The 25410-nt window shown below is 65.6% G+C and overlaps 11 protein-coding genes across 11 annotated transcripts; 6 read left to right on the forward strand and 5 right to left on the reverse strand.

Annotated features, from left to right (window-relative positions):
- Positions 1-1370: 1370 nt before the first annotated feature.
- LOC308183566 (feather keratin 4-like) lies at positions 1371-2555 on the reverse strand. The gene has a single exon (XM_080569778.1). The coding sequence runs from the start codon at positions 2063-2065 to the stop codon at positions 1613-1615; it is 453 nt and encodes a 150-aa protein (XP_080425904.1). The 5' UTR covers positions 2066-2555; the 3' UTR covers positions 1371-1612.
- A 102-nt stretch (positions 2556-2657) lies between these two features.
- Positions 2658-3535, forward strand: LOC308183538 (feather keratin 4-like; the record flags this gene model as incomplete). The annotated part of the gene is made up of 1 exon (XM_080569732.1): positions 2658-3535. Exon 1 carries the CDS (start codon positions 3170-3172, stop codon positions 3533-3535), a length of 366 nt encoding a protein of 121 aa, XP_080425858.1. The 5' UTR covers positions 2658-3169.
- A 1927-nt stretch (positions 3536-5462) lies between these two features.
- On the reverse strand, positions 5463-6647 carry LOC308183567 (feather keratin 4-like). Its single transcript, XM_080569779.1, has one exon. It carries the CDS (start codon positions 6155-6157, stop codon positions 5705-5707), a length of 453 nt encoding a protein of 150 aa, XP_080425905.1. The 5' UTR covers positions 6158-6647; the 3' UTR covers positions 5463-5704.
- A 102-nt stretch (positions 6648-6749) lies between these two features.
- Positions 6750-8781, forward strand: LOC308183617 (feather keratin 4-like). Its single transcript, XM_080569831.1, has one exon. It carries the CDS (start codon positions 7262-7264, stop codon positions 7625-7627), a length of 366 nt encoding a protein of 121 aa, XP_080425957.1. The 5' UTR covers positions 6750-7261; the 3' UTR covers positions 7628-8781.
- Positions 8782-9557: 776 nt separating this feature from the next.
- Positions 9558-10252, reverse strand: LOC308183565 (feather keratin 4-like; the record flags this gene model as incomplete). Its single annotated transcript, XM_080569777.1, has 1 exon — positions 9558-10252. The coding sequence occupies one exon, from the start codon at positions 10250-10252 to the stop codon at positions 9800-9802; it is 453 nt and encodes a 150-aa protein (XP_080425903.1). The 3' UTR covers positions 9558-9799.
- Positions 10253-11341: 1089 nt separating this feature from the next.
- On the forward strand, positions 11342-12876 carry LOC308183615 (feather keratin 4-like). Its single transcript, XM_080569829.1, has one exon. It carries the CDS (start codon positions 11357-11359, stop codon positions 11720-11722), a length of 366 nt encoding a protein of 121 aa, XP_080425955.1. The 5' UTR covers positions 11342-11356; the 3' UTR covers positions 11723-12876.
- Positions 12877-13652: 776 nt separating this feature from the next.
- Positions 13653-14837, reverse strand: LOC308183576 (feather keratin 4-like). The gene has a single exon (XM_080569788.1). It carries the CDS (start codon positions 14345-14347, stop codon positions 13895-13897), a length of 453 nt encoding a protein of 150 aa, XP_080425914.1. The 5' UTR covers positions 14348-14837; the 3' UTR covers positions 13653-13894.
- A 102-nt stretch (positions 14838-14939) lies between these two features.
- On the forward strand, positions 14940-16255 carry LOC308183620 (feather keratin 4-like). The gene has a single exon (XM_080569834.1). It carries the CDS (start codon positions 15452-15454, stop codon positions 15815-15817), a length of 366 nt encoding a protein of 121 aa, XP_080425960.1. The 5' UTR covers positions 14940-15451; the 3' UTR covers positions 15818-16255.
- Positions 16256-17747: 1492 nt separating this feature from the next.
- Positions 17748-18932, reverse strand: LOC308183573 (feather keratin 4-like). The gene has a single exon (XM_080569785.1). The coding sequence runs from the start codon at positions 18440-18442 to the stop codon at positions 17990-17992; it is 453 nt and encodes a 150-aa protein (XP_080425911.1). The 5' UTR covers positions 18443-18932; the 3' UTR covers positions 17748-17989.
- A 102-nt stretch (positions 18933-19034) lies between these two features.
- Positions 19035-20065, forward strand: LOC308183627 (feather keratin 4-like). The gene has a single exon (XM_080569841.1). It carries the CDS (start codon positions 19547-19549, stop codon positions 19910-19912), a length of 366 nt encoding a protein of 121 aa, XP_080425967.1. The 5' UTR covers positions 19035-19546; the 3' UTR covers positions 19913-20065.
- A 2912-nt stretch (positions 20066-22977) lies between these two features.
- Positions 22978-24160, forward strand: LOC308183625 (feather keratin 4-like). Its single transcript, XM_080569839.1, has one exon. It carries the CDS (start codon positions 23642-23644, stop codon positions 24005-24007), a length of 366 nt encoding a protein of 121 aa, XP_080425965.1. The 5' UTR covers positions 22978-23641; the 3' UTR covers positions 24008-24160.
- Positions 24161-25410: the final 1250 nt, after the last annotated feature.

A 25410-nucleotide genomic window follows, 5' to 3' on the forward strand; every position in this document is an offset into this window, starting at 1 on the left:
CAGGCCATTAGGGCAGAGAGCAGGAGAGGTGCTGGCAGTTCTGCTTTGCCTGGCCTTCTCTGCCCGGGAGCGTGACCAGCTCTGCCAAGTGGCGCTGCTCCGCAGAAGCGAGGCACCGTCTCTGGCAAGAAACGCAGAGGAAGAGGCCGGAGAGCAGGGATGGCTGAGCGCTGCACGCGGTGAGAGCATGGCCGGTCCCTTGCTGGAGGGCAGCCTTGCAGAAATGGCCCTGGGGCTGGTGGCCGCCCAGTGGAGCAGGAGCCAGCAACGTGCCTTGGGGCCGTGAGCGCTCCCCCCTGCTCCTGATCATTGGCAATAGGGTTAGCAGCAGCCATAAGACGTAAGGGCGCTGAGCATGGGTCGCCCCCTCCCCTTCTGTCTCCCCCTTTGTGGCCCCAGGCTGAGGTGACACCTCTTCCCAGGCAAGCCTCCTGCTGGCCTTGGGATTAAGCCCATCAGTGTTAGCACAAAGCCCACGTGTTGGATCCTTGGGTGTGGTGACGCCCGTTAAGGAAGAGGGAAGTGGCCCAGCTCAGGGAGCACTGGCTATAAAACGAAGCGGCAGCAAGCCCCAAGTGGCACTCAGGCTGGAGCTGCTGCTGCTGGCTGGCTGGCTGGCTGGCTGGCTGGCTGGAAGAAGCCTCTGCTCCCTCGGTGCTCAGGGCTGCCTGCAGCGTTGTCTTCTTCCTTTGAGTAGAGTGAGTTCTTTCCGGTCAAGACTGGCTCTAGCCTGTGGTGGTGGTGTGGTGGTGTTCAGTAAGGATTTGGCAGAGGGTCCGCGTGACTGATCTGTCTAGGAAATGCAAGAATCCTAGATGACAAGGAAGCCGAGCTGGTTCCTAGAAGTTTGGTTTGACTGCAAGCTCTGCTAATTGTATAGAAATTGCCTGCTAAAGATAAGCTCTGCTCACTGCTGGGCTGTGAGGGAAAAGCTCGGAGCTGAACGGTGCCCTGGGAGAAGTTCAGGTTGGCTCTTAGGGAGAAGCTCTTTCTTCAGCTAAGGGAGTGTGTAAGCCCAGGAACGGGCTGGGCAGGGAAGTGGTTTGGACTAGGCTTAGGCTTCGTTCAGGTCGCACTGCGTGGAGGCGGCAGTTGGCGTGCTGCTGATCCTCGCTCGGGGTTCCCCTCTGTTTCAGGACCTTGTATGGAGCGGCTGGAGGCAGCCCTGCTGGAGCCGGGGAGCAGGCTGCTTTCAGGCAGGGCCCTGGGAAATGGACTGCAGCCCTCAGTGTGGGAGTCAGGGCTGCCAGGGCCTTTTGCCAGGGCGTCCCGGCTCTTCGGGGGGCTGGGAGATCGAAGGGGCCATGTGCAGGGGGAGGGAGCCCTGGAGCCCCCGCGGGGCCTGGAAAGGAAAGGCAGAGAGGCAGGCATTGGATGCAGGCTTGCTTTATTGTCAAGGCAGGAAAGGACACAAGCACAGAGACGCGAGCAAGGCCCAGACAGGCAGGTGGTGCCTGGGGCTTCCAGAGAGGCGTTCTTCCTTCAGGCTTCTCCCAGGCGGTGGCCGGCACAGGGCCAAGAAAGGGCCCTGGGGGGCAGCACTGGAGGAGTCACATGTCTGTGAAGAGGAGGAGGAAGGACGAGGAGGAGAAGAGGTGGCACGGGCCTGGCTTTAGCAGGGCCCACAGGTGTCCCACAGCTTCTTGCTGTAGCGCGGCAAGAGGTAGGGGCTGCAGGCGGGAGAGGCGTAGGGCCTGCCAAAGGTACAGAGACCCCCCGAGCCCTGGGTGGCCCCCGCGCCGTAGAGGCCCCCCAGCCCCAAGGAGCCCCCAAAGGCGGGTGCCCCGGAGGAGCCCACCACGGCTTGCTGGGGGAAGGAGCTGAGGATGGGGCCGGGGAAGGTGACGACGACAGGGGGTGGCTGGATGAAGGCCGTCGAGTCGGGGCACTGCCGCGCGCACAGCTCGTTGCAGCTCTCAGCGATGGGCTGGGGGACGGCGACGCTGGTTTTCGGCGCGTACAGGTCGTTGCAAGCCATCTTGGTGTGAGAGAGCTGAGCCTGCAATGCAAAGCCCCCAGGGCCGGTGCTGTGAGTGAGGAGATGCCCTGGCAGAGCAGGGCCCATGCCCCAGCCAGGGGGCTCCCTCCTCAGCCCGCCCCGGCTCTCCACGCCTGCTCCCCGTGTGCCCGCGGCCCTCGCCTGCCCCCACAGAGCCCCTCTGCCCACAGCGCCTCCGGCAGGGCTCCCGTGGCCAGGGAGCCCCACGCCGGACCCTGCCCGAGGAGGCCCCACCACCCACCCTTTTCCCGAGCAGAGCCAGGCAGGAGCAGCGGATGCCAGCGCTTGCCCAGGACCACGCTTTTATGGGGGCTGGCGAGTGCGGGGAGGAGCTGGCCGCGCTGGGGGCACGTGGCCCATGGTGGCCGAGCCCCGCACTCCTCCCTGCACGCCACGGGGCTGTTGTGCTGACGCCTGTTCCTCACCAGCCCCCACCCGCTCCCTCAGCCCCTGCAATTACCCCGCTCGGACGCTCGCCAGCCCTCACCTAATGGGCAAATTAGCCCCGCTGCCGTCTCATCCCCTGCGTGCCTAAGAGGGCAGGGAGCGTGACAAAGGCGGGCTGCCAGCACCCTGAGTGCCACAGCTCTTCCCCAGGGGCTTGGTCTCGGGGCGGCCCCGTGCCCGCTGTGGAGAGCCCCGGGGCAGAGCCGCAGGGTCGCGGCGCTGGGCAAGAAGCAGCCACACGCCAGCGCCTCCATGACGTACGCACTGGAGTTGTTATCTCCAGAGGGGCGAGGTGACGAAACGCCAAATCAAAGGCGCTCCTCTCGGGCACTGCCTGCTCAGCACCACGCATTTGGCCCGCCAAGTGGAAAGGGGAGGGAAGCCAGCAAAGGGGCCTGTGCTGGTCCGGACAGGGGATGCTGACTCAGGGAGGGCAGGAGCAGGACAGCCTGGCCTCGGCAGGAGGGAGTGCCGCCTCTGCCCATTGGCCCAGCGGGCGCTGCGCAATGGCGGGGCCTGGATAAAAGCTCGGCCTGTGCGGGGCTCTCGCAAGCACTGCTCTGGCCACCTTCTGCTTGGGGAACAGGGTAAGTCTGCGAGCGCTTCTCCTCCTCCCCCGGCTCCTGCCCCTGGCCCCTACGCCTCGGCCTGGGCAGCTGCCCTCTACTGCTCCCTCGCATCGCACTCTGTGCCCTCTTGCAGAGCACCGTCCAGTCCCGCAAGATGGCTTGCTACGACCTGTGCCCGCCAAAAACCAGCGTCGCCATCCCCCAGCCCATCGCTGAGAGCTGCAACGAGCTGTGCGCGCGGCAGTGCCCCGACTCGACGGCCTTCATCCAGCCACCCCCTGTCGTCGTCACCTTCCCCGGCCCCATCCTCAGCTCCTTCCCCCAACAAGCCGTGGTGGGCTCCTCCGGGGCACCCGCCTTTGGGGGCTCCCTGGGGCTGGGGGGCCTCTACGGCGCGGGGGCCACCCAGGGCTCGGGGGGCCTCTGCACCTTTGGCAGGCCCTATGCTTCTCCCGCCTGCAGCCCCTACCTCTTGCCGCGCTACAGCAAGAAGCTGTGGGACACCTGTGGGCCCTCCTAATGCCAGGCCCTGCCCCACACCCCCTGCCAGCTGCCCCGACGCATGGCTGACCTCGTGGGCACGGGGTGCTGAGGAGCGCTGAGCATCTGCAGCCCCAGCCAAGGCCTGGGCAATGGCAGTGCCGGCCCCTTTGGCCTCTCCCGCCCTCTGCTGCATCCTATTTCCTCCACAGCCAGGGCCTTGTGCCCGGTTTGCCCTCTGCTCTCCCCCTCTCCCTTCCCCCTTCCTGCTCTCTGCGGCAAGAGCAGGACCCTTCAAGGCCTGTGGGGCCCATGGGCCAAGTCCTCCCGAGCCGCACTGCCGCACCGCCGGGGCTTGCGCAACCAGAAGCCACGCTCTGGAAAAGATCCTCTGCCCCCCCGACATGCCGCAGCCAGCCTCGCTGGCTCCTGCCCCTGCTCTCTGTCCACTTCTCCTGCCGTGCTGGGCACAATAAAGGTTTCCTGCATCCACTTCTGTCTCTCTCTTCCTCTCTCTGTGTTCCGAGTCAGGAAAGCAGCGGTGGGGGGGGCGTAGCGGAGGCTCCGGGGGAGGGCAAATGCTGGTGCTGAGAGGCCCAGGCCATTAGGGCAGAGAGCAGGAGAGGTGCTGGCAGTTCTGCTTTGCCTGGCCTTCTCTGCCCGGGAGCGTGACCAGCTCTGCCAAGTGGCGCTGCTCCGCAGAAGCGAGGCACCGTCTCTGGCAAGAAACGCAGAGGAAGAGGCCGGAGAGCAGGGATGGCTGAGCGCTGCACGCGGTGAGAGCATGGCCGGTCCCTTGCTGGAGGGCAGCCTTGCAGAAATGGCCCTGGGGCTGGTGGCCGCCCAGTGGAGCAGGAGCCAGCAACGTGCCTTGGGGCCGTGAGCGCTCCCCCCTGCTCCTGATCATTGGCAATAGGGTTAGCAGCAGCCATAAGACGTAAGGGCGCTGAGCATGGGTCGCCCCCTCCCCTTCTGTCTCCCCCTTTGTGGCCCCAGGCTGAGGTGACACCTCTTCCCAGGCAAGCCTCCTGCTGGCCTTGGGATTAAGCCCATCAGTGTTAGCACAAAGCCCACGTGTTGGATCCTTGGGTGTGGTGACGCCCGTTAAGGAAGAGGGAAGTGGCCCAGCTCAGGGAGCACTGGCTATAAAACGAAGCGGCAGCAAGCCCCAAGTGGCACTCAGGCTGGAGCTGCTGCTGCTGGCTGGCTGGCTGGCTGGCTGGCTGGCTGGAAGAAGCCTCTGCTCCCTCGGTGCTCAGGGCTGCCTGCAGCGTTGTCTTCTTCCTTTGAGTAGAGTGAGTTCTTTCCGGTCAAGACTGGCTCTAGCCTGTGGTGGTGGTGTGGTGGTGTTCAGTAAGGATTTGGCAGAGGGTCCGCGTGACTGATCTGTCTAGGAAATGCAAGAATCCTAGATGACAAGGAAGCCGAGCTGGTTCCTAGAAGTTTGGTTTGACTGCAAGCTCTGCTAATTGTATAGAAATTGCCTGCTAAAGATAAGCTCTGCTCACTGCTGGGCTGTGAGGGAAAAGCTCGGAGCTGAACGGTGCCCTGGGAGAAGTTCAGGTTGGCTCTTAGGGAGAAGCTCTTTCTTCAGCTAAGGGAGTGTGTAAGCCCAGGAACGGGCTGGGCAGGGAAGTGGTTTGGACTAGGCTTAGGCTTCGTTCAGGTCGCACTGCGTGGAGGCGGCAGTTGGCGTGCTGCTGATCCTCGCTCGGGGTTCCCCTCTGTTTCAGGACCTTGTATGGAGCGGCTGGAGGCAGCCCTGCTGGAGCCGGGGAGCAGGCTGCTTTCAGGCAGGGCCCTGGGAAATGGACTGCAGCCCTCAGTGTGGGAGTCAGGGCTGCCAGGGCCTTTTGCCAGGGCGTCCCGGCTCTTCGGGGGGCTGGGAGATCGAAGGGGCCATGTGCAGGGGGAGGGAGCCCTGGAGCCCCCGCGGGGCCTGGAAAGGAAAGGCAGAGAGGCAGGCATTGGATGCAGGCTTGCTTTATTGTCAAGGCAGGAAAGGACACAAGCACAGAGACGCGAGCAAGGCCCAGACAGGCAGGTGGTGCCTGGGGCTTCCAGAGAGGCGTTCTTCCTTCAGGCTTCTCCCAGGCGGTGGCCGGCACAGGGCCAAGAAAGGGCCCTGGGGGGCAGCACTGGAGGAGTCACATGTCTGTGAAGAGGAGGAGGAAGGACGAGGAGGAGAAGAGGTGGCACGGGCCTGGCTTTAGCAGGGCCCACAGGTGTCCCACAGCTTCTTGCTGTAGCGCGGCAAGAGGTAGGGGCTGCAGGCGGGAGAGGCGTAGGGCCTGCCAAAGGTACAGAGACCCCCCGAGCCCTGGGTGGCCCCCGCGCCGTAGAGGCCCCCCAGCCCCAAGGAGCCCCCAAAGGCGGGTGCCCCGGAGGAGCCCACCACGGCTTGCTGGGGGAAGGAGCTGAGGATGGGGCCGGGGAAGGTGACGACGACAGGGGGTGGCTGGATGAAGGCCGTCGAGTCGGGGCACTGCCGCGCGCACAGCTCGTTGCAGCTCTCAGCGATGGGCTGGGGGACGGCGACGCTGGTTTTCGGTGGGTACAGGTCGTTGCAAGCCATCTTGGTGTGAGAGAGCTGAGCCTGCAATGCAAAGCCCCCAGGGCCGGTGCTGTGAGTGAGGAGATGCCCTGGCAGAGCAGGGCCCATGCCCCAGCCAGGGGGCTCCCTCCTCAGCCCGCCCCGGCTCTCCACGCCTGCTCCCCGTGTGCCCGCGGCCCTCGCCTGCCCCCACAGAGCCCCTCTGCCCACAGCGCCTCCGGCAGGGCTCCCGTGGCCAGGGAGCCCCACGCCGGACCCTGCCCGAGGAGGCCCCACCACCCACCCTTTTCCCGAGCAGAGCCAGGCAGGAGCAGCGGATGCCAGCGCTTGCCCAGGACCACGCTTTTATGGGGGCTGGCGAGTGCGGGGAGGAGCTGGCCGCGCTGGGGGCACGTGGCCCATGGTGGCCGAGCCCCGCACTCCTCCCTGCACGCCACGGGGCTGTTGTGCTGACGCCTGTTCCTCACCAGCCCCCACCCGCTCCCTCAGCCCCTGCAATTACCCCGCTCGGACGCTCGCCAGCCCTCACCTAATGGGCAAATTAGCCCCGCTGCCGTCTCATCCCCTGCGTGCCTAAGAGGGCAGGGAGCGTGACAAAGGCGGGCTGCCAGCACCCTGAGTGCCACAGCTCTTCCCCAGGGGCTTGGTCTCGGGGCGGCCCCGTGCCCGCTGTGGAGAGCCCCGGGGCAGAGCCGCAGGGTCGCGGCGCTGGGCAAGAAGCAGCCACACGCCAGCGCCTCCATGACGTACGCACTGGAGTTGTTATCTCCAGAGGGGCGAGGTGACGAAACGCCAAATCAAAGGCGCTCCTCTCGGGCACTGCCTGCTCAGCACCACGCATTTGGCCCGCCAAGTGGAAAGGGGAGGGAAGCCAGCAAAGGGGCCTGTGCTGGTCCGGACAGGGGATGCTGACTCAGGGAGGGCAGGAGCAGGACAGCCTGGCCTCGGCAGGAGGGAGTGCCGCCTCTGCCCATTGGCCCAGCGGGCGCTGCGCAATGGCGGGGCCTGGATAAAAGCTCGGCCTGTGCGGGGCTCTCGCAAGCACTGCTCTGGCCACCTTCTGCTTGGGGAACAGGGTAAGTCTGCGAGCGCTTCTCCTCCTCCCCCGGCTCCTGCCCCTGGCCCCTACGCCTCGGCCTGGGCAGCTGCCCTCTACTGCTCCCTCGCATCGCACTCTGTGCCCTCTTGCAGAGCACCGTCCAGTCCCGCAAGATGGCTTGCTACGACCTGTGCCCGCCAAAAACCAGCGTCGCCATCCCCCAGCCCATCGCTGAGAGCTGCAACGAGCTGTGCGCGCGGCAGTGCCCCGACTCGACGGCCTTCATCCAGCCACCCCCTGTCGTCGTCACCTTCCCCGGCCCCATCCTCAGCTCCTTCCCCCAGCAAGCCGTGGTGGGCTCCTCCGGGGCACCCGCCTTTGGGGGCTCCCTGGGGCTGGGGGGCCTCTACGGCGCGGGGGCCACCCAGGGCTCGGGGGGCCTCTGCACCTTTGGCAGGCCCTATGCTTCTCCCGCCTGCAGCCCCTACCTCTTGCCGCGCTACAGCAAGAAGCTGTGGGACACCTGTGGGCCCTGCTAATGCCAGGCCCTGCCCCACACCCCCTGCCAGCTGCCCCGACGCATGGCTGACCTCGTGGGCACGGGGTGCTGAGGAGCGCTGAGCATCTGCAGCCCCAGCCAAGGCCTGGGCAATGGCAGTGCCGGCCCCTTTGGCCTCTCCCGCCCTCTGCTGCATCCTATTTCCTCCACAGCCAGGGCCTTGTGCCCGGTTTGCCCTCTGCTCTCCCCCTCTCCCTTCCCCCTTCCTGCTCTCTGCGGCAAGAGCAGGACCCTTCAAGGCCTGTGGGGCCCATGGGCCAAGTCCTCCCGAGCCGCACTGCCGCACCGCCGGGGCTTGCGCAACCAGAAGCCACGCTCTGGAAAAGATCCTCTGCCCCCCCGACACGCCGCAGCCAGCCTCGCTGGCTCCTGCCCCTGCTCTCTGTCCACTTCTCCTGCCGTGCTGGGCACAATAAAGGTTTCCTGCATCCACTTCTGTCTCTCTCTTCCTCTCTCTGTGTTCCGAGTCAGGAAAGCAGCGGTGGGGGGGCGTAGCGGAGGCTCCGGGGGAGGGCAAATGCTGGTGCTGAGAGGCCCAGGCCATTAGGGCAGAGAGCAGGAGAGGTGCTGGCAGTTCTGCTTTGCCTGGCCTTCTCTGCCCGGGAGCGTGACCAGCTCTGCCAAGTGGCGCTGCTCCGCAGAAGCGAGGCACCGTCTCTGGCAAGAAACGCAGAGGAAGAGGCCGGAGAGCAGGGATGGCTGAGCGCTGCACGCGGTGAGAGCATGGCCGGTCCCTTGCTGGAGGGCAGCCTTGCAGAAATGGCCCTGGGGCTGGTGGCCGCCCAGTGGAGCAGGAGCCAGCAACGTGCCTTGGGGCCGTGAGCGCTCCCCCCTGCTCCTGATCATTGGCAATAGGGTTAGCAGCAGCCATAAGACGTAAGGGCGCTGAGCATGGGTCGCCCCCTCCCCTTCTGTCTCCCCCTTTGTGGCCCCAGGCTGAGGTGACACCTCTTCCCAGGCAAGCCTCCTGCTGGCCTTGGGATTAAGCCCATCAGTGTTAGCACAAAGCCCACGTGTTGGATCCTTGGGTGTGGTGACGCCCGTTAAGGAAGAGGGAAGTGGCCCAGCTCAGGGAGCACTGGCTATAAAACGAAGCGGCAGCAAGCCCCAAGTGGCACTCAGGCTGGAGCTGCTGCTGCTGGCTGGCTGGCTGGCTGGCTGGCTGGCTGGCTGGAAGAAGCCTCTGCTCCCTCGGTGCTCAGGGCTGCCTGCAGCGTTGTCTTCTTCCTTTGAGTAGAGTGAGTTCTTTCCGGTCAAGACTGGCTCTAGCCTGTGGTGGTGGTGTGGTGGTGTTCAGTAAGGATTTGGCAGAGGGTCCGCGTGACTGATCTGTCTAGGAAATGCAAGAATCCTAGATGACAAGGAAGCCGAGCTGGTTCCTAGAAGTTTGGTTTGACTGCAAGCTCTGCTAATTGTATAGAAATTGCCTGCTAAAGATAAGCTCTGCTCACTGCTGGGCTGTGAGGGAAAAGCTCGGAGCTGAACGGTGCCCTGGGAGAAGTTCAGGTTGGCTCTTAGGGAGAAGCTCTTTCTTCAGCTAAGGGAGTGTGTAAGCCCAGGAACGGGCTGGGCAGGGAAGTGGTTTGGACTAGGCTTAGGCTTCGTTCAGGTCGCACTGCGTGGAGGCGGCAGTTGGCGTGCTGCTGATCCTCGCTCGGGGTTCCCCTCTGTTTCAGGACCTTGTATGGAGCGGCTGGAGGCAGCCCTGCTGGAGCCGGGGAGCAGGCTGCTTTCAGGCAGGGCCCTGGGAAATGGACTGCAGCCCTCAGTGTGGGAGTCAGGGCTGCCAGGGCCTTTTGCCAGGGCGTCCCGGCTCTTCGGGGGGCTGGGAGATCGAAGGGGCCATGTGCAGGGGGAGGGAGCCCTGGAGCCCCCGCGGGGCCTGGAAAGGAAAGGCAGAGAGGCAGGCATTGGATGCAGGCTTGCTTTATTGTCAAGGCAGGAAAGGACACAAGCACAGAGACGCGAGCAAGGCCCAGACAGGCAGGTGGTGCCTGGGGCTTCCAGAGAGGCGTTCTTCCTTCAGGCTTCTCCCAGGCGGTGGCCGGCACAGGGCCAAGAAAGGGCCCTGGGGGGCAGCACTGGAGGAGTCACATGTCTGTGAAGAGGAGGAGGAAGGACGAGGAGGAGAAGAGGTGGCACGGGCCTGGCTTTAGCAGGGCCCACAGGTGTCCCACAGCTTCTTGCTGTAGCGCGGCAAGAGGTAGGGGCTGCAGGCGGGAGAGGCGTAGGGCCTGCCAAAGGTACAGAGACCCCCCGAGCCCTGGGTGGCCCCCGCGCCGTAGAGGCCCCCCAGCCCCAAGGAGCCCCCAAAGGCGGGTGCCCCGGAGGAGCCCACCACGGCTTGCTGGGGGAAGGAGCTGAGGATGGGGCCGGGGAAGGTGACGACGACAGGGGGTGGCTGGATGAAGGCCGTCGAGTCGGGGCACTGCCGCGCGCACAGCTCGTTGCAGCTCTCAGCGATGGGCTGGGGGACGGCGACGCTGGTTTTCGGCGGGTACAGGTCGTTGCAAGCCATCTTGGTGTGAGAGAGCTGAGCCTGCAATGCAAAGCCCCCAGGGCCGGTGCTGTGAGTGAGGAGATGCCCTGGCAGAGCAGGGCCCATGCCCCAGCCAGGGGGCTCCCTCCTCAGCCCGCCCCGGCTCTCCACGCCTGCTCCCCGTGTGCCCGCGGCCCTCGCCTGCCCCCACAGAGCCCCTCTGCCCACAGCGCCTCCGGCAGGGCTCCCGTGGCCAGGGAGCCCCACGCCGGACCCTGCCCGAGGAGGCCCCACCACCCACCCTTTTCCCGAGCAGAGCCAGGCAGGAGCAGCGGATGCCAGCGCTTGCCCAGGACCACGCTTTTATGGGGGCTGGCGAGTGCGGGGAGGAGCTGGCCGCGCTGGGGGCACGTGGCCCATGGTGGCCGAGCCCCGCACTCCTCCCTGCACGCCACGGGGCTGTTGTGCTGACGCCTGTTCCTCACCAGCCCCCACCCGCTCCCTCAGCCCCTGCAATTACCCCGCTCGGACGCTCGCCAGCCCTCACCTAATGGGCAAATTAGCCCCGCTGCCGTCTCATCCCCTGCGTGCCTAAGAGGGCAGGGAGCGTGACAAAGGCGGGCTGCCAGCACCCTGAGTGCCACAGCTCTTCCCCAGGGGCTTGGTCTCGGGGCGGCCCCGTGCCCGCTGTGGAGAGCCCCAGGGCAGAGCCGCAGGGTCGCGGCGCTGGGCAAGAAGCAGCCACACGCCAGCGCCTCCATGACGTACGCACTGGAGTTGTTATCTCCAGAGGGGCGAGGTGACGAAACGCCAAATCAAAGGCGCTCCTCTCGGGCACTGCCTGCTCAGCACCACGCATTTGGCCCGCCAAGTGGAAAGGGGAGGGAAGCCAGCAAAGGGGCCTGTGCTGGTCCGGACAGGGGATGCTGACTCAGGGAGGGCAGGAGCAGGACAGCCTGGCCTCGGCAGGAGGGAGTGCCGCCTCTGCCCATTGGCCCAGCGGGCGCTGCGCAATGGCGGGGCCTGGATAAAAGCTCGGCCTGTGCGGGGCTCTCGCAAGCACTGCTCTGGCCACCTTCTGCTTGGGGAACAGGGTAAGTCTGCGAGCGCTTCTCCTCCTCCCCCGGCTCCTGCCCCTGGCCCCTACGCCTCGGCCTGGGCAGCTGCCCTCTACTGCTCCCTCGCATCGCACTCTGTGCCCTCTTGCAGAGCACCGTCCAGTCCCGCAAGATGGCTTGCTACGACCTGTGCCCGCCAAAAACCAGCGTCGCCATCCCCCAGCCCATCGCTGAGAGCTGCAACGAGCTGTGCGCGCGGCAGTGCCCCGACTCGACGGCCTTCATCCAGCCACCCCCTGTCGTCGTCACCTTCCCCGGCCCCATCCTCAGCTCCTTCCCCCAGCAAGCCGTGGTGGGCTCCTCCGGGGCACCCGCCTTTGGGGGCTCCCTGGGGCTGGGGGGCCTCTACGGCGCGGGGGCCACCCAGGGCTCGGGGGGCCTCTGCACCTTTGGCAGGCCCTATGCTTCTCCCGCCTGCAGCCCCTACCTCTTGCCGCGCTACAGCAAGAAGCTGTGGGACACCTGTGGGCCCTGCTAATGCCAGGCCCTGCCCCACACCCCCTGCCAGCTGCCCCGACGCATGGCTGACCTCGTGGGCACGGGGTGCTGAGGAGCGCTGAGCATCTGCAGCCCCAGCCAAGGCCTGGGCAATGGCAGTGCCGGCCCCTTTGGCCTCTCCCGCCCTCTGCTGCATCCTATTTCCTCCACAGCCAGGGCCTTGTGCCCGGTTTGCCCTCTGCTCTCCCCCTCTCCCTTCCCCCTTCCTGCTCTCTGCGGCAAGAGCAGGACCCTTCAAGGCCTGTGGGGCCCATGGGCCAAGTCCTCCCGAGCCGCACTGCCGCACCGCCGGGGCTTGCGCAACCAGAAGCCACGCTCTGGAAAAGATCCTCTGCCCCCCCGACACGCCGCAGCCAGCCTCGCTGGCTCCTGCCCCTGCTCTCTGTCCACTTCTCCTGCCGTGCTGGGCACAATAAAGGTTTCCTGCATCCACTTCTGTCTCTCTCTTCCTCTCTCTGTGTTCCGAGTCAGGAAAGCAGCGGTGGGGGGGCGTAGCGGAGGCTCCGGGGGAGGGCAAATGCTGGTGCTGAGAGGCCCAGGCCATTAGGGCAGAGAGCAGGAGAGGTGCTGGCAGTTCTGCTTTGCCTGGCCTTCTCTGCCCGGGAGCGTGACCAGCTCTGCCAAGTGGCGCTGCTCCGCAGAAGCGAGGCACCGTCTCTGGCAAGAAACGCAGAGGAAGAGGCCGGAGAGCAGGGATGGCTGAGCGCTGCACGCGGTGAGAGCATGGCCGGTCCCTTGCTGGAGGGCAGCCTTGCAGAAATGGCCCTGGGGCTGGTGGCCGCCCAGTGGAGCAGGAGCCAGCAACGTGCCTTGGGGCCGTGAGCGCTCCCCCCTGCTCCTGATCATTGGCAATAGGGTTAGCAGCAGCCATAAGACGTAAGGGCGCTGAGCATGGGTCGCCCCCTCCCCTTCTGTCTCCCCCTTTGTGGCCCCAGGCTGAGGTGACACCTCTTCCCAGGCAAGCCTCCTGCTGGCCTTGGGATTAAGCCCATCAGTGTTAGCACAAAGCCCACGTGTTGGATCCTTGGGTGTGGTGACGCCCGTTAAGGAAGAGGGAAGTGGCCCAGCTCAGGGAGCACTGGCTATAAAACGAAGCGGCAGCAAGCCCCAAGTGGCACTCAGGCTGGAGCTGCTGCTGCTGGCTGGCTGGCTGGCTGGCTGGCTGGCTGGCTGGAAGAAGCCTCTGCTCCCTCGGTGCTCAGGGCTGCCTGCAGCGTTGTCTTCTTCCTTTGAGTAGAGTGAGTTCTTTCCGGTCAAGACTGGCTCTAGCCTGTGGTGGTGGTGTGGTGGTGTTCAGTAAGGATTTGGCAGAGGGTCCGCGTGACTGATCTGTCTAGGAAATGCAAGAATCCTAGATGACAAGGAAGCCGAGCTGGTTCCTAGAAGTTTGGTTTGACTGCAAGCTCTGCTAATTGTATAGAAATTGCCTGCTAAAGATAAGCTCTGCTCACTGCTGGGCTGTGAGGGAAAAGCTCGGAGCTGAACGGTGCCCTGGGAGAAGTTCAGGTTGGCTCTTAGGGAGAAGCTCTTTCTTCAGCTAAGGGAGTGTGTAAGCCCAGGAACGGGCTGGGCAGGGAAGTGGTTTGGACTAGGCTTAGGCTTCGTTCAGGTCGCACTGCGTGGAGGCGGCAGTTGGCGTGCTGCTGATCCTCGCTCGGGGTTCCCCTCTGTTTCAGGACCTTGTATGGAGCGGCTGGAGGCAGCCCTGCTGGAGCCGGGGAGCAGGCTGCTTTCAGGCAGGGCCCTGGGAAATGGACTGCAGCCCTCAGTGTGGGAGTCAGGGCTGCCAGGGCCTTTTGCCAGGGCGTCCCGGCTCTTCGGGGGGCTGGGAGATCGAAGGGGCCATGTGCAGGGGGAGGGAGCCCTGGAGCCCCCGCGGGGCCTGGAAAGGAAAGGCAGAGAGGCAGGCATTGGATGCAGGCTTGCTTTATTGTCAAGGCAGGAAAGGACACAAGCACAGAGACGCGAGCAAGGCCCAGACAGGCAGGTGGTGCCTGGGGCTTCCAGAGAGGCGTTCTTCCTTCAGGCTTCTCCCAGGCGGTGGCCGGCACAGGGCCAAGAAAGGGCCCTGGGGGGCAGCACTGGAGGAGTCACATGTCTGTGAAGAGGAGGAGGAAGGACGAGGAGGAGAAGAGGTGGCACGGGCCTGGCTTTAGCAGGGCCCACAGGTGTCCCACAGCTTCTTGCTGTAGCACGGCAAGAGGTAGGGGCTGCAGGCGGGAGAGGCGTAGGGCCTGCCAAAGGTACAGAGACCCCCCGAGCCCTGGGTGGCCCCCGCGCCGTAGAGGCCCCCCAGCCCCAAGGAGCCCCCAAAGGCGGGTGCCCCGGAGGAGCCCACCACGGCTTGCTGGGGGAAGGAGCTGAGGATGGGGCCGGGGAAGGTGACGACGACAGGGGGTGGCTGGATGAAGGCCGTCGAGTCGGGGCACTGCCGCGCGCACAGCTCGTTGCAGCTCTCAGCGATGGGCTGGGGGACGGCGACGCTGGTTTTCGGCGCGTACAGGTCGTTGCAAGCCATCTTGGTGTGAGAGAGCTGAGCCTGCAATGCAAAGCCCCCAGGGCCGGTGCTGTGAGTGAGGAGATGCCCTGGCAGAGCAGGGCCCATGCCCCAGCCAGGGGGCTCCCTCCTCAGCCCGCCCCGGCTCTCCACGCCTGCTCCCCGTGTGCCCGCGGCCCTCGCCTGCCCCCACAGAGCCCCTCTGCCCACAGCGCCTCCGGCAGGGCTCCCGTGGCCAGGGAGCCCCACGCCGGACCCTGCCCGAGGAGGCCCCACCACCCACCCTTTTCCCGAGCAGAGCCAGGCAGGAGCAGCGGATGCCAGCGCTTGCCCAGGACCACGCTTTTATGGGGGCTGGCGAGTGCGGGGAGGAGCTGGCCGCGCTGGGGGCACGTGGCCCATGGTGGCCGAGCCCCGCACTCCTCCCTGCACGCCACGGGGCTGTTGTGCTGACGCCTGTTCCTCACCAGCCCCCACCCGCTCCCTCAGCCCCTGCAATTACCCCGCTCGGACGCTCGCCAGCCCTCACCTAATGGGCAAATTAGCCCCGCTGCCGTCTCATCCCCTGCGTGCCTAAGAGGGCAGGGAGCGTGACAAAGGCGGGCTGCCAGCACCCTGAGTGCCACAGCTCTTCCCCAGGGGCTTGGTCTCGGGGCGGCCCCGTGCCCGCTGTGGAGAGCCCCGGGGCAGAGCCGCAGGGTCGCGGCGCTGGGCAAGAAGCAGCCACACGCCAGCGCCTCCATGACGTACGCACTGGAGTTGTTATCTCCAGAGGGGCGAGGTGACGAAACGCCAAATCAAAGGCGCTCCTCTCGGGCACTGCCTGCTCAGCACCACGCATTTGGCCCGCCAAGTGGAAAGGGGAGGGAAGCCAGCAAAGGGGCCTGTGCTGGTCCGGACAGGGGATGCTGACTCAGGGAGGGCAGGAGCAGGACAGCCTGGCCTCGGCAGGAGGGAGTGCCGCCTCTGCCCATTGGCCCAGCGGGCGCTGCGCAATGGCGGGGCCTGGATAAAAGCTCGGCCTGTGCGGGGCTCTCGCAAGCACTGCTCTGGCCACCTTCTGCTTGGGGAACAGGGTAAGTCTGCGAGCGCTTCTCCTCCTCCCCCGGCTCCTGCCCCTGGCCCCTACGCCTCGGCCTGGGCAGCTGCCCTCTACTGCTCCCTCGCATCGCACTCTGTGCCCTCTTGCAGAGCACCGTCCAGTCCCGCAAGATGGCTTGCTACGACCTGTGCCCGCCAAAAACCAGCGTCGCCGTCCCCCAGCCCATCGCTGAGAGCTGCAACGAGCTGTGCGCGCGGCAGTGCCCCGACTCGACGGCCTTCATCCAGCCACCCCCTGTCGTCGTCACCTTCCCCGGCCCCATCCTCAGCTCCTTCCCCCAGCAAGCCGTGGTGGGCTCCTCCGGGGCACCCGCCTTTGGGGGCTCCCTGGGGCTGGGGGGCCTCTACGGCGCGGGGGCCACCCAGGGCTCGGGGGGCCTCTGCACCTTTGGCAGGCCCTATGCTTCTCCCGCCTGCAGCCCCTACCTCTTGCCGCGCTACAGCAAGAAGCTGTGGGACACCTGTGGGCCCTGCTAATGCCAGGCCCTGCCCCACACCCCCTGCCAGCTGCCCCGACGCATGGCTGACCTCGTGGGCACGGGGTGCTGAGGAGCGCTGAGCATCTGCAGCCCCAGCCAAGGCCTGGGCAATGGCAGTGCCGGCCCCTTTGGCCTCTCCCGCCCTCTGCTGCATCCTATTTCCTCCACAGCCAGGGCCTTGTGCCCGGTTTGCCCTCTGCTCTCCCCCTCTCCCTTCCCCCTTCCTGCTCTCTGCGGCAAGAGCAGGACCCTTCAAGGCCTGTGGGGCCCATGGGCCAAGTCCTCCCGAGCCGCACTGCCGCACCGCCGGGGCTTGCGCAACCAGAAGCCACGCTCTGGAAAAGATCCTCTGCCCCCCCGACACGCCGCAGCCAGCCTCGCTGGCTCCTGCCCCTGCTCTCTGTCCACTTCTCCTGCCGTGCTGGGCACAATAAAGGTTTCCTTCATCCACTTCTGTCTCTCTCTTCCTCTCTCTGTGTTCTGAGTCAGGAAAGCAGCGGTGGGGGGGCGTAGCGGAGGCTCCGGGGGAGGGCAAATGCTGGTGCTGAGAGGCCCAGGCCATTAGGGCAGAGAGCAGGAGAGGTGCTGGCAGTTCTGCTTTGCCTGGCCTTCTCTGCCCGGGAGCGTGACCAGCTCTGCCAAGTGGCGCTGCTCCGCAGAAGCGAGGCACCGTCTCTGGCAAGAAACGCAGAGGAAGAGGCCGGAGAGCAGGGATGGCTGAGCGCTGCACGCGGTGAGAGCATGGCCGGTCCCTTGCTGGAGGGCAGCCTTGCAGAAATGGCCCTGGGGCTGGTGGCCGCCCAGTGGAGCAGGAGCCAGCAACGTGCCTTGGGGCCGTGAGCGCTCCCCCCTGCTCCTGATCATTGGCAATAGGGTTAGCAGCAGCCATAAGACGTAAGGGCGCTGAGCATGGGTCGCCCCCTCCCCTTCTGTCTCCCCCTTTGTGGCCCCAGGCTGAGGTGACACCTCTTCCCAGGCAAGCCTCCTGCTGGCCTTGGGATTAAGCCCATCAGTGTTAGCACAAAGCCCACGTGTTGGATCCTTGGGTGTGGTGACGCCCGTTAAGGAAGAGGGAAGTGGCCCAGCTCAGGGAGCACTGGCTATAAAACGAAGTGGCAGCAAGCCCCAAGTGGCACTCAGGCTGGAGCTGCTGCTGCTGGCTGGCTGGCTGGCTGGCTGGCTGGCTGGCTGGAAGAAGCCTCTGCTCCCTCGGTGCTCAGGGCTGCCTGCAGCGTTGTCTTCTTCCTTTGAGTAGAGTGAGTTCTTTCCGGTCAAGACTGGCTCTAGCCTGTGGTGGTGGTGTGGTGGTGTTCAGTAAGGATTTGGCAGAGGGTCCGCGTGACTGATCTGTCTAGGAAATGCAAGAATCCTAGATGACAAGGAAGCCGAGCTGGTTCCTAGAAGTTTGGTTTGACTGCAAGCTCTGCTAATTGTATAGAAATTGCCTGCTAAAGATAAGCTCTGCTCACTGCTGGGCTGTGAGGGAAAAGCTCGGAGCTGAACGGTGCCCTGGGAGAAGTTCAGGTTGGCTCTTAGGGAGAAGCTCTTTCTTCAGCTAAGGGAGTGTGTAAGCCCAGGAACGGGCTGGGCAGGGAAGTGGTTTGGACTAGGCTTAGGCTTCGTTCAGGTCGCACTGCGTGGAGGCGGCAGTTGGCGTGCTGCTGATCCTCGCTCGGGGTTCCCCTCTGTTTCAGGACCTTGTATGGAGCGGCTGGAGGCAGCCCTGCTGGAGCCGGGGAGCAGGCTGCTTTCAGGCAGGGCCCTGGGAAATGGACTGCAGCCCTCAGTGTGGGAGTCAGGGCTGCCAGGGCCTTTTGCCAGGGCGTCCCGGCTCTTCGGGGGGCTGGGAGATCGAAGGGGCCATGTGCAGGGGGAGGGAGCCCTGGAGCCCCCGCGGGGCCTGGAAAGGAAAGGCAGAGAGGCAGGCATTGGATGCAGGCTTGCTTTATTGTCAAGGCAGGAAAGGACACAAGCACAGAGACGCGAGCAAGGCCCAGACAGGCAGGTGGTGCCTGGGGCTTCCAGAGAGGCGTTCTTCCTTCAGGCTTCTCCCAGGCGGTGGCCGGCACAGGGCCAAGAAAGGGCCCTGGGGGGCAGCACTGGAGGAGTCACATGTCTGTGAAGAGGAGGAGGAAGGACGAGGAGGAGAAGAGGTGGCACGGGCCTGGCTTTAGCAGGGCCCACAGGTGTCCCACAGCTTCTTGCTGTAGCGCGGCAAGAGGTAGGGGCTGCAGGCGGGAGAGGCGTAGGGCCTGCCAAAGGTACAGAGACCCCCCGAGCCCTGGGTGGCCCCCGCGCCGTAGAGGCCCCCCAGCCCCAAGGAGCCCCCAAAGGCGGGTGCCCCGGAGGAGCCCACCACGGCTTGCTGGGGGAAGGAGCTGAGGATGGGGCCGGGGAAGGTGACGACGACAGGGGGTGGCTGGATGAAGGCCGTCGAGTCGGGGCACTGCCGCGCGCACAGCTCGTTGCAGCTCTCAGCGATGGGCTGGGGGACGGCGACGCTGGTTTTCGGCGCGTACAGGTCGTTGCAAGCCATCTTGGTGTGAGAGAGCTGAGCCTGCAATGCAAAGCCCCCAGGGCCGGTGCTGTGAGTGAGGAGATGCCCTGGCAGAGCAGGGCCCATGCCCCAGCCAGGGGGCTCCCTCCTCAGCCCGCCCCGGCTCTCCACGCCTGCTCCCCGTGTGCCCGCGGCCCTCGCCTGCCCCCACAGAGCCCCTCTGCCCACAGCGCCTCCGGCAGGGCTCCCGTGGCCAGGGAGCCCCACGCCGGACCCTGCCCGAGGAGGCCCCACCACCCACCCTTTTCCCGAGCAGAGCCAGGCAGGAGCAGCGGATGCCAGCGCTTGCCCAGGACCACGCTTTTATGGGGGCTGGCGAGTGCGGGGAGGAGCTGGCCGCGCTGGGGGCACGTGGCCCATGGTGGCCGAGCCCCGCACTCCTCCCTGCACGCCACGGGGCTGTTGTGCTGACGCCTGTTCCTCACCAGCCCCCACCCGCTCCCTCAGCCCCTGCAATTACCCCGCTCGGACGCTCGCCAGCCCTCACCTAATGGGCAAATTAGCCCCGCTGCCGTCTCATCCCCTGCGTGCCTAAGAGGGCAGGGAGCGTGACAAAGGCGGGCTGCCAGCACCCTGAGTGCCACAGCTCTTCCCCAGGGGCTTGGTCTCGGGGCGGCCCCGTGCCCGCTGTGGAGAGCCCCGGGGCAGAGCCGCAGGGTCGCGGCGCTGGGCAAGAAGCAGCCACACGCCAGCGCCTCCATGACGTACGCACTGGAGTTGTTATCTCCAGAGGGGCGAGGTGACGAAACGCCAAATCAAAGGCGCTCCTCTCGGGCACTGCCTGCTCAGCACCACGCATTTGGCCCGCCAAGTGGAAAGGGGAGGGAAGCCAGCAAAGGGGCCTGTGCTGGTCCGGACAGGGGATGCTGACTCAGGGAGGGCAGGAGCAGGACAGCCTGGCCTCGGCAGGAGGGAGTGCCGCCTCTGCCCATTGGCCCAGCGGGCGCTGCGCAATGGCGGGGCCTGGATAAAAGCTCGGCCTGTGCGGGGCTCTCGCAAGCACTGCTCTGGCCACCTTCTGCTTGGGGAACAGGGTAAGTCTGCGAGCGCTTCTCCTCCTCCCCCGGCTCCTGCCCCTGGCCCCTACGCCTCGGCCTGGGCAGCTGCCCTCTACTGCTCCCTCGCATCGCACTCTGTGCCCTCTTGCAGAGCACCGTCCAGTCCCGCAAGATGGCTTGCTACGACCTGTGCCCGCCAAAAACCAGCGTCGCCATCCCCCAGCCCATCGCTGAGAGCTGCAACGAGCTGTGCGCGCGGCAGTGCCCCGACTCGACGGCCTTCATCCAGCCACCCCCTGTCGTCGTCACCTTCCCCGGCCCCATCCTCAGCTCCTTCCCCCAGCAAGCCGTGGTGGGCTCCTCCGGGGCACCCGCCTTTGGGGGCTCCCTGGGGCTGGGGGGCCTCTACGGCGCGGGGGCCACCCAGGGCTCGGGGGGCCTCTGCACCTTTGGCAGGCCCTATGCTTCTCCCGCCTGCAGCCCCTACCTCTTGCCGCGCTACAGCAAGAAGCTGTGGGACACCTGTGGGCCCTGCTAATGCCAGGCCCTGCCCCACACCCCCTGCCAGCTGCCCCGACGCATGGCTGACCTCGTGGGCACGGGGTGCTGAGGAGCGCTGAGCATCTGCAGCCCCAGCCAAGGCCTGGGCAATGGCAGTGCCGGCCCCTTTGGCCTCTCCCGCCCTCTGCTGCATCCTGTTTCCTCCACAGCCAGGGCCTTGTGCCCGGTTTGCCCTCTGCTCTCCCCCTCTCCCTTCCCCCTTCCTGCTCTCTGCGGCAAGAGCAGGACCCTTCAAGGCCTGTGGGGCCCATGGGCCAAGTCCTCCCGAGCCGCACTGCCGCACCGCCGGGGCTTGCGCAACCAGAAGCCACGCTCTGGAAAAGATCCTCTGCCCCCCCGACACGCCGCAGCCAGCCTCGCTGGCTCCTGCCCCTGCTCTCTGTCCACTTCTCCTGCCGTGCTGGGCACAATAAAGGTTTCCTGCATCCACTTCTGTCTCTCTCTTCCTCTCTCTGTGTTCCGAGTCAGGAAAGCAGCGGTGGGGGGGCGTAGCGGAGGCTCCGGGGGAGGGCAAATGCTGGTGCTGAGAGGCCCAGGCCATTAGGGCAGAGAGCAGGAGAGGTGCTGGCAGTTCTGCTTTGCCTGGCCTTCTCTGCCCGGGAGCGTGACCAGCTCTGCCAAGTGGCGCTGCTCCGCAGAAGCGAGGCACCGTCTCTGGCAAGAAACGCAGAGGAAGATGCCGGAGAGCAGGGATGGCTGAGCGCTGCACGCGGTGAGAGCATGGCCGGTCCCTTGCTGGAGGGCAGCCTTGCAGAAATGGCCCTGGGGCTGGTGGCCGCCCAGTGGAGCAGGAGCCAGCAACGTGCCTTGGGGCCGTGAGCGCTCCCCCCTGCTCCTGATCATTGGCAATAGGGTTAGCAGCAGCCATAAGACGTAAGGGCGCTGAGCATGGGTCGCCCCCTCCCCTTCTGTCTCCCCCTTTGTGGCCCCAGGCTGAGGTGACACCTCTTCCCAGGCAAGCCTCCTGCTGGCCTTGGGATTAAGCCCATCAGTGTTAGCACAAAGCCCACGTGTTGGATCCTTGGGTGTGGTGACGCCCGTTAAGGAAGAGGGAAGTGGCCCAGCTCAGGGAGCACTGGCTATAAAACGAAGCGGCAGCAAGCCCCAAGTGGCACTCAGGCTGGAGCTGCTGCTGCTGGCTGGCTGGCTGGCTGGCTGGCTGGCTGGCTGGAAGAAGCCTCTGCTCCCTCGGTGCTCAGGGCTGCCTGCAGCGTTGTCTTCTTCCTTTGAGTAGAGTGAGTTCTTTCCGGTCAAGACTGGCTCTAGCCTGTGGTGGTGGTGTGGTGGTGTTCAGTAAGGATTTGGCAGAGGGTCCGCGTGACTGATCTGTCTAGGAAATGCAAGAATCCTAGATGACAAGGAAGCCGAGCTGGTTCCTAGAAGTTTGGTTTGACTGCAAGCTCTGCTAATTGTATAGAAATTGCCTGCTAAAGATAAGCTCTGCTCACTGCTGGGCTGTGAGGGAAAAGCTCGGAGCTGAACGGTGCCCTGGGAGAAGTTCAGGTTGGCTCTTAGGGAGAAGCTCTTTCTTCAGCTAAGGGAGTGTGTAAGCCCAGGAACGGGCTGGGCAGGGAAGTGGTTTGGACTAGGCTTAGGCTTCGTTCAGGTCGCACTGCGTGGAGGCGGCAGTTGGCGTGCTGCTGATCCTCGCTCGGGGTTCCCCTCTGTTTCAGGACCTTGTATGGAGCGGCTGGAGGCAGCCCTGCTGGAGCCGGGGAGCAGGCTGCTTTCAGGCAGGGCCCTGGGAAATGGACTGCAGCCCTCAGTGTGGGAGTCAGGGCTGCCAGGGCCTTTTGCCAGGGCGTCCCGGCTCTTCGGGGGGCTGGGAGATCGAAGGGGCCATGTGCAGGGGGAGGGAGCCCTGGAGCCCCCGCGGGGCCTGGAAAGGAAAGGCAGAGAGGCAGGCATTGGATGCAGGCTTGCTTTATTGTCAAGGCAGGAAAGGACACAAGCACAGAGACGCGAGCAAGGCCCAGACAGGCAGGTGGTGCCTGGGGCTTCCAGAGAGGCGTTCTTCCTTCAGGCTTCTCCCAGGCGGTGGCCGGCACAGGGCCAAGAAAGGGCCCTGGGGGGCAGCACTGGAGGAGTCACATGTCTGTGAAGAGGAGGAGGAAGGACGAGGAGGAGAAGAGGTGGCACGGGCCTGGCTTTAGCAGGGCCCACAGGTGTCCCACAGCTTCTTGCTGTAGCGCGGCAAGAGGTAGGGGCTGCAGGCGGGAGAGGCGTAGGGCCTGCCAAAGGTACAGAGACCCCCCGAGCCCTGGGTGGCCCCCGCGCCGTAGAGGCCCCCCAGCCCCAAGGAGCCCCCAAAGGCGGGTGCCCCGGAGGAGCCCACCACGGCTTGCTGGGGGAAGGAGCTGAGGATGGGGCCGGGGAAGGTGACGACGACAGGGGGTGGCTGATGAAGGCCGTCGAGTCGGGGCACTGCCGCGCGCACAAGCTCGTTGCAGCTCTCAGCGATGGGCTGGGGGACGGCGACGCTGGTTTTCGGCGCGTACAGGTCGTTGCAAGCCATCTTGGTGTGAGAGAGCTGAGCCTGCAATGCAAAGCCCCCAGGGCCGGTGCTGTGAGTGAGGAGATGCCCTGGCAGAGCAGGGCCCATGCCCCAGCCAGGGGGCTCCCTCCTCAGCCCGCCCCGGCTCTCCACGCCTGCTCCCCGTGTGCCCGCGGCCCTCGCCTGCCCCCACAGAGCCCCTCTGCCCACAGCGCCTCCGGCAGGGCTCCCGTGGCCAGGGAGCCCCACGCCGGACCCTGCCCGAGGAGGCCCCACCACCCACCCTTTTCCCGAGCAGAGCCAGGCAGGAGCAGCGGATGCCAGCGCTTGCCCAGGACCACGCTTTTATGGGGGCTGGCGAGTGCGGGGAGGAGCTGGCCGCGCTGGGGGCACGTGGCCCATGGTGGCCGAGCCCCGCACTCCTCCCTGCACGCCACGGGGCTGTTGTGCTGACGCCTGTTCCTCACCAGCCCCCACCCGCTCCCTCAGCCCCTGCAATTACTCCGCTCGGACGCTCGCCAGCCCTCACCTAATGGGCAAATTAGCCCCGCTGCCGTCTCATCCCCTGCGTGCCTAAGAGGGCAGGGAGCGTGACAAAGGCGGGCTGCCAGCACCCTGAGTGCCACAGCTCTTCCCCAGGGGCTTGGTCTCGGGGCGGCCCCGTGCCCGCTGTGGAGAGCCCCAGGGCAGAGCCGCAGGGTCGCGGCGCTGGGCAAGAAGCAGCCACACGCCAGCGCCTCCATGACGTACGCACTGGAGTTGTTATCTCCAGAGGGGCGAGGTGACGAAACGCCAAATCAAAGGCGCTCCTCTCGGGCACTGCCTGCTCAGCACCACGCATTTGGCCCGCCAAGTGGAAAGGGGAGGGAAGCCAGCAAAGGGGCCTGTGCTGGTCCGGACAGGGGATGCTGACTCAGGGAGGGCAGGAGCAGGACAGCCTGGCCTCGGCAGGAGGGAGTGCCGCCTCTGCCCATTGGCCCAGCGGGCGCTGCGCAATGGCGGGGCCTGGATAAAAGCTCGGCCTGTGCGGGGCTCTCGCAAGCACTGCTCTGGCCACCTTCTGCTTGGGGAACAGGGTAAGTCTGCGAGCGCTTCTCCTCCTCCCCCGGCTCCTGCCCCTGGCCCCTACGCCTCGGCCTGGGCAGCTGCCCTCTACTGCTCCCTCGCATCGCACTCTGTGCCCTCTTGCAGAGCACCGTCCAGTCCCGCAAGATGGCTTGCTACGACCTGTGCCCGCCAAAAACCAGCGTCGCCATCCCCCAGCCCATCGCTGAGAGCTGCAACGAGCTGTGCGCGCGGCAGTGCCCCGACTCGACGGCCTTCATCCAGCCACCCCCTGTCGTCGTCACCTTCCCCGGCCCCATCCTCAGCTCCTTCCCCCAGCAAGCCGTGGTGGGCTCCTCCGGGGCACCCGCCTTTGGGGGCTCCCTGGGGCTGGGGGGCCTCTACGGCGCGGGGGCCACCCAGGGCTCGGGGGGCCTCTGCACCTTTGGCAGGCCCTATGCTTCTCCCGCCTGCAGCCCCTACCTCTTGCCGCGCTACAGCAAGAAGCTGTGGGACACCTGTGGGCCCTGCTAATGCCAGGCCCTGCCCCACACCCCCTGCCAGCTGCCCCGACGCATGGCTGACCTCGTGGGCACGGGGTGCTGAGGAGCGCTGAGCATCTGCAGCCCCAGCCAAGGCCTGGGCAATGGCAGTGCCGGCCCCTTTGGCCTCTCCCGCCCTCTGCTGCATCCTGTTTCCTCCACAGCCAGGGCCTTGTGCCCGGTTTGCCCTCTGCTCTCCCCCTCTCCCTTCCCCCTTCCTGCTCTCTGCGGCAAGAGCAGGACCCTTCAAGGCCTGTGGGGCCCATGGGCCAAGTCCTCCCGAGCCGCACTGCCGCACCGCCGGGGCTTGCGCAACCAGAAGCCACGCTCTGGAAAAGATCCTCTGCCCCCCCGACACGCCGCAGCCAGCCTCGCTGGCTCCTGCCCCTGCTCTCTGTCCACTTCTCCTGCCGTGCTGGGCACAATAAAGGTTTCCTTCATCCACTTCTGTCTCTCTCTTCCTCTCTCTGTGTTCCGAGTCAGGAAAGCAGCGGTGGGGGGGCGTAGCGGAGGCTCCGGGGGAGGGCAAATGCTGGTGCTGAGAGGCCCAGGCCATTAGGGCAGAGAGCAGGAGAGGTGCTGGCAGTTCTGCTTTGCCTGGCCTTCTCTGCCCGGGAGCGTGACCAGCTCTGCCAAGTGGCGCTGCTCCGCAGAAGCGAGGCACCGTCTCTGGCAAGAAACGCAGAGGAAGATGCCGGAGAGCAGGGATGGCTGAGCGCTGCACGCGGTGAGAGCATGGCCGGTCCCTTGCTGGAGGGCAGCCTTGCAGAAATGGCCCTGGGGCTGGTGGCCGCCCAGTGGAGCAGGAGCCAGCAACGTGCCTTGGGGCCGTGAGCGCTCCCCCCTGCTCCTGATCATTGGCAATAGGGTTAGCAGCAGCCATAAGACGTAAGGGCGCTGAGCATGGGTCGCCCCCTCCCCTTCTGTCTCCCCCTTTGTGGCCCCAGGCTGAGGTGACACCTCTTCCCAGGCAAGCCTCCTGCTGGCCTTGGGATTAAGCCCATCAGTGTTAGCACAAAGCCCACGTGTTGGATCCTTGGGTGTGGTGACGCCCGTTAAGGAAGAGGGAAGTGGCCCAGCTCAGGGAGCACTGGCTATAAAACGAAGCGGCAGCAAGCCCCAAGTGGCACTCAGGCTGGAGCTGCTGCTGCTGGCTGGCTGGCTGGCTGGCTGGCTGGCTGGCTGGAAGAAGCCTCTGCTCCCTCGGTGCTCAGGGCTGCCTGCAGCGTTGTCTTCTTCCTTTGAGTAGAGTGAGTTCTTTCCGGTCAAGACTGGCTCTAGCCTGTGGTGGTGGTGTGGTGGTGTTCAGTAAGGATTTGGCAGAGGGTCCGCGTGACTGATCTGTCTAGGAAATGCAAGAATCCTAGATGACAAGGAAGCCGAGCTGGTTCCTAG

This window comes from Anser brachyrhynchus, assembly GCF_964034855.1.
Source record: "Anser brachyrhynchus genome assembly, chromosome: 28".
Taxonomy (NCBI): Eukaryota; Metazoa; Chordata; class Aves; order Anseriformes; family Anatidae; genus Anser; species Anser brachyrhynchus.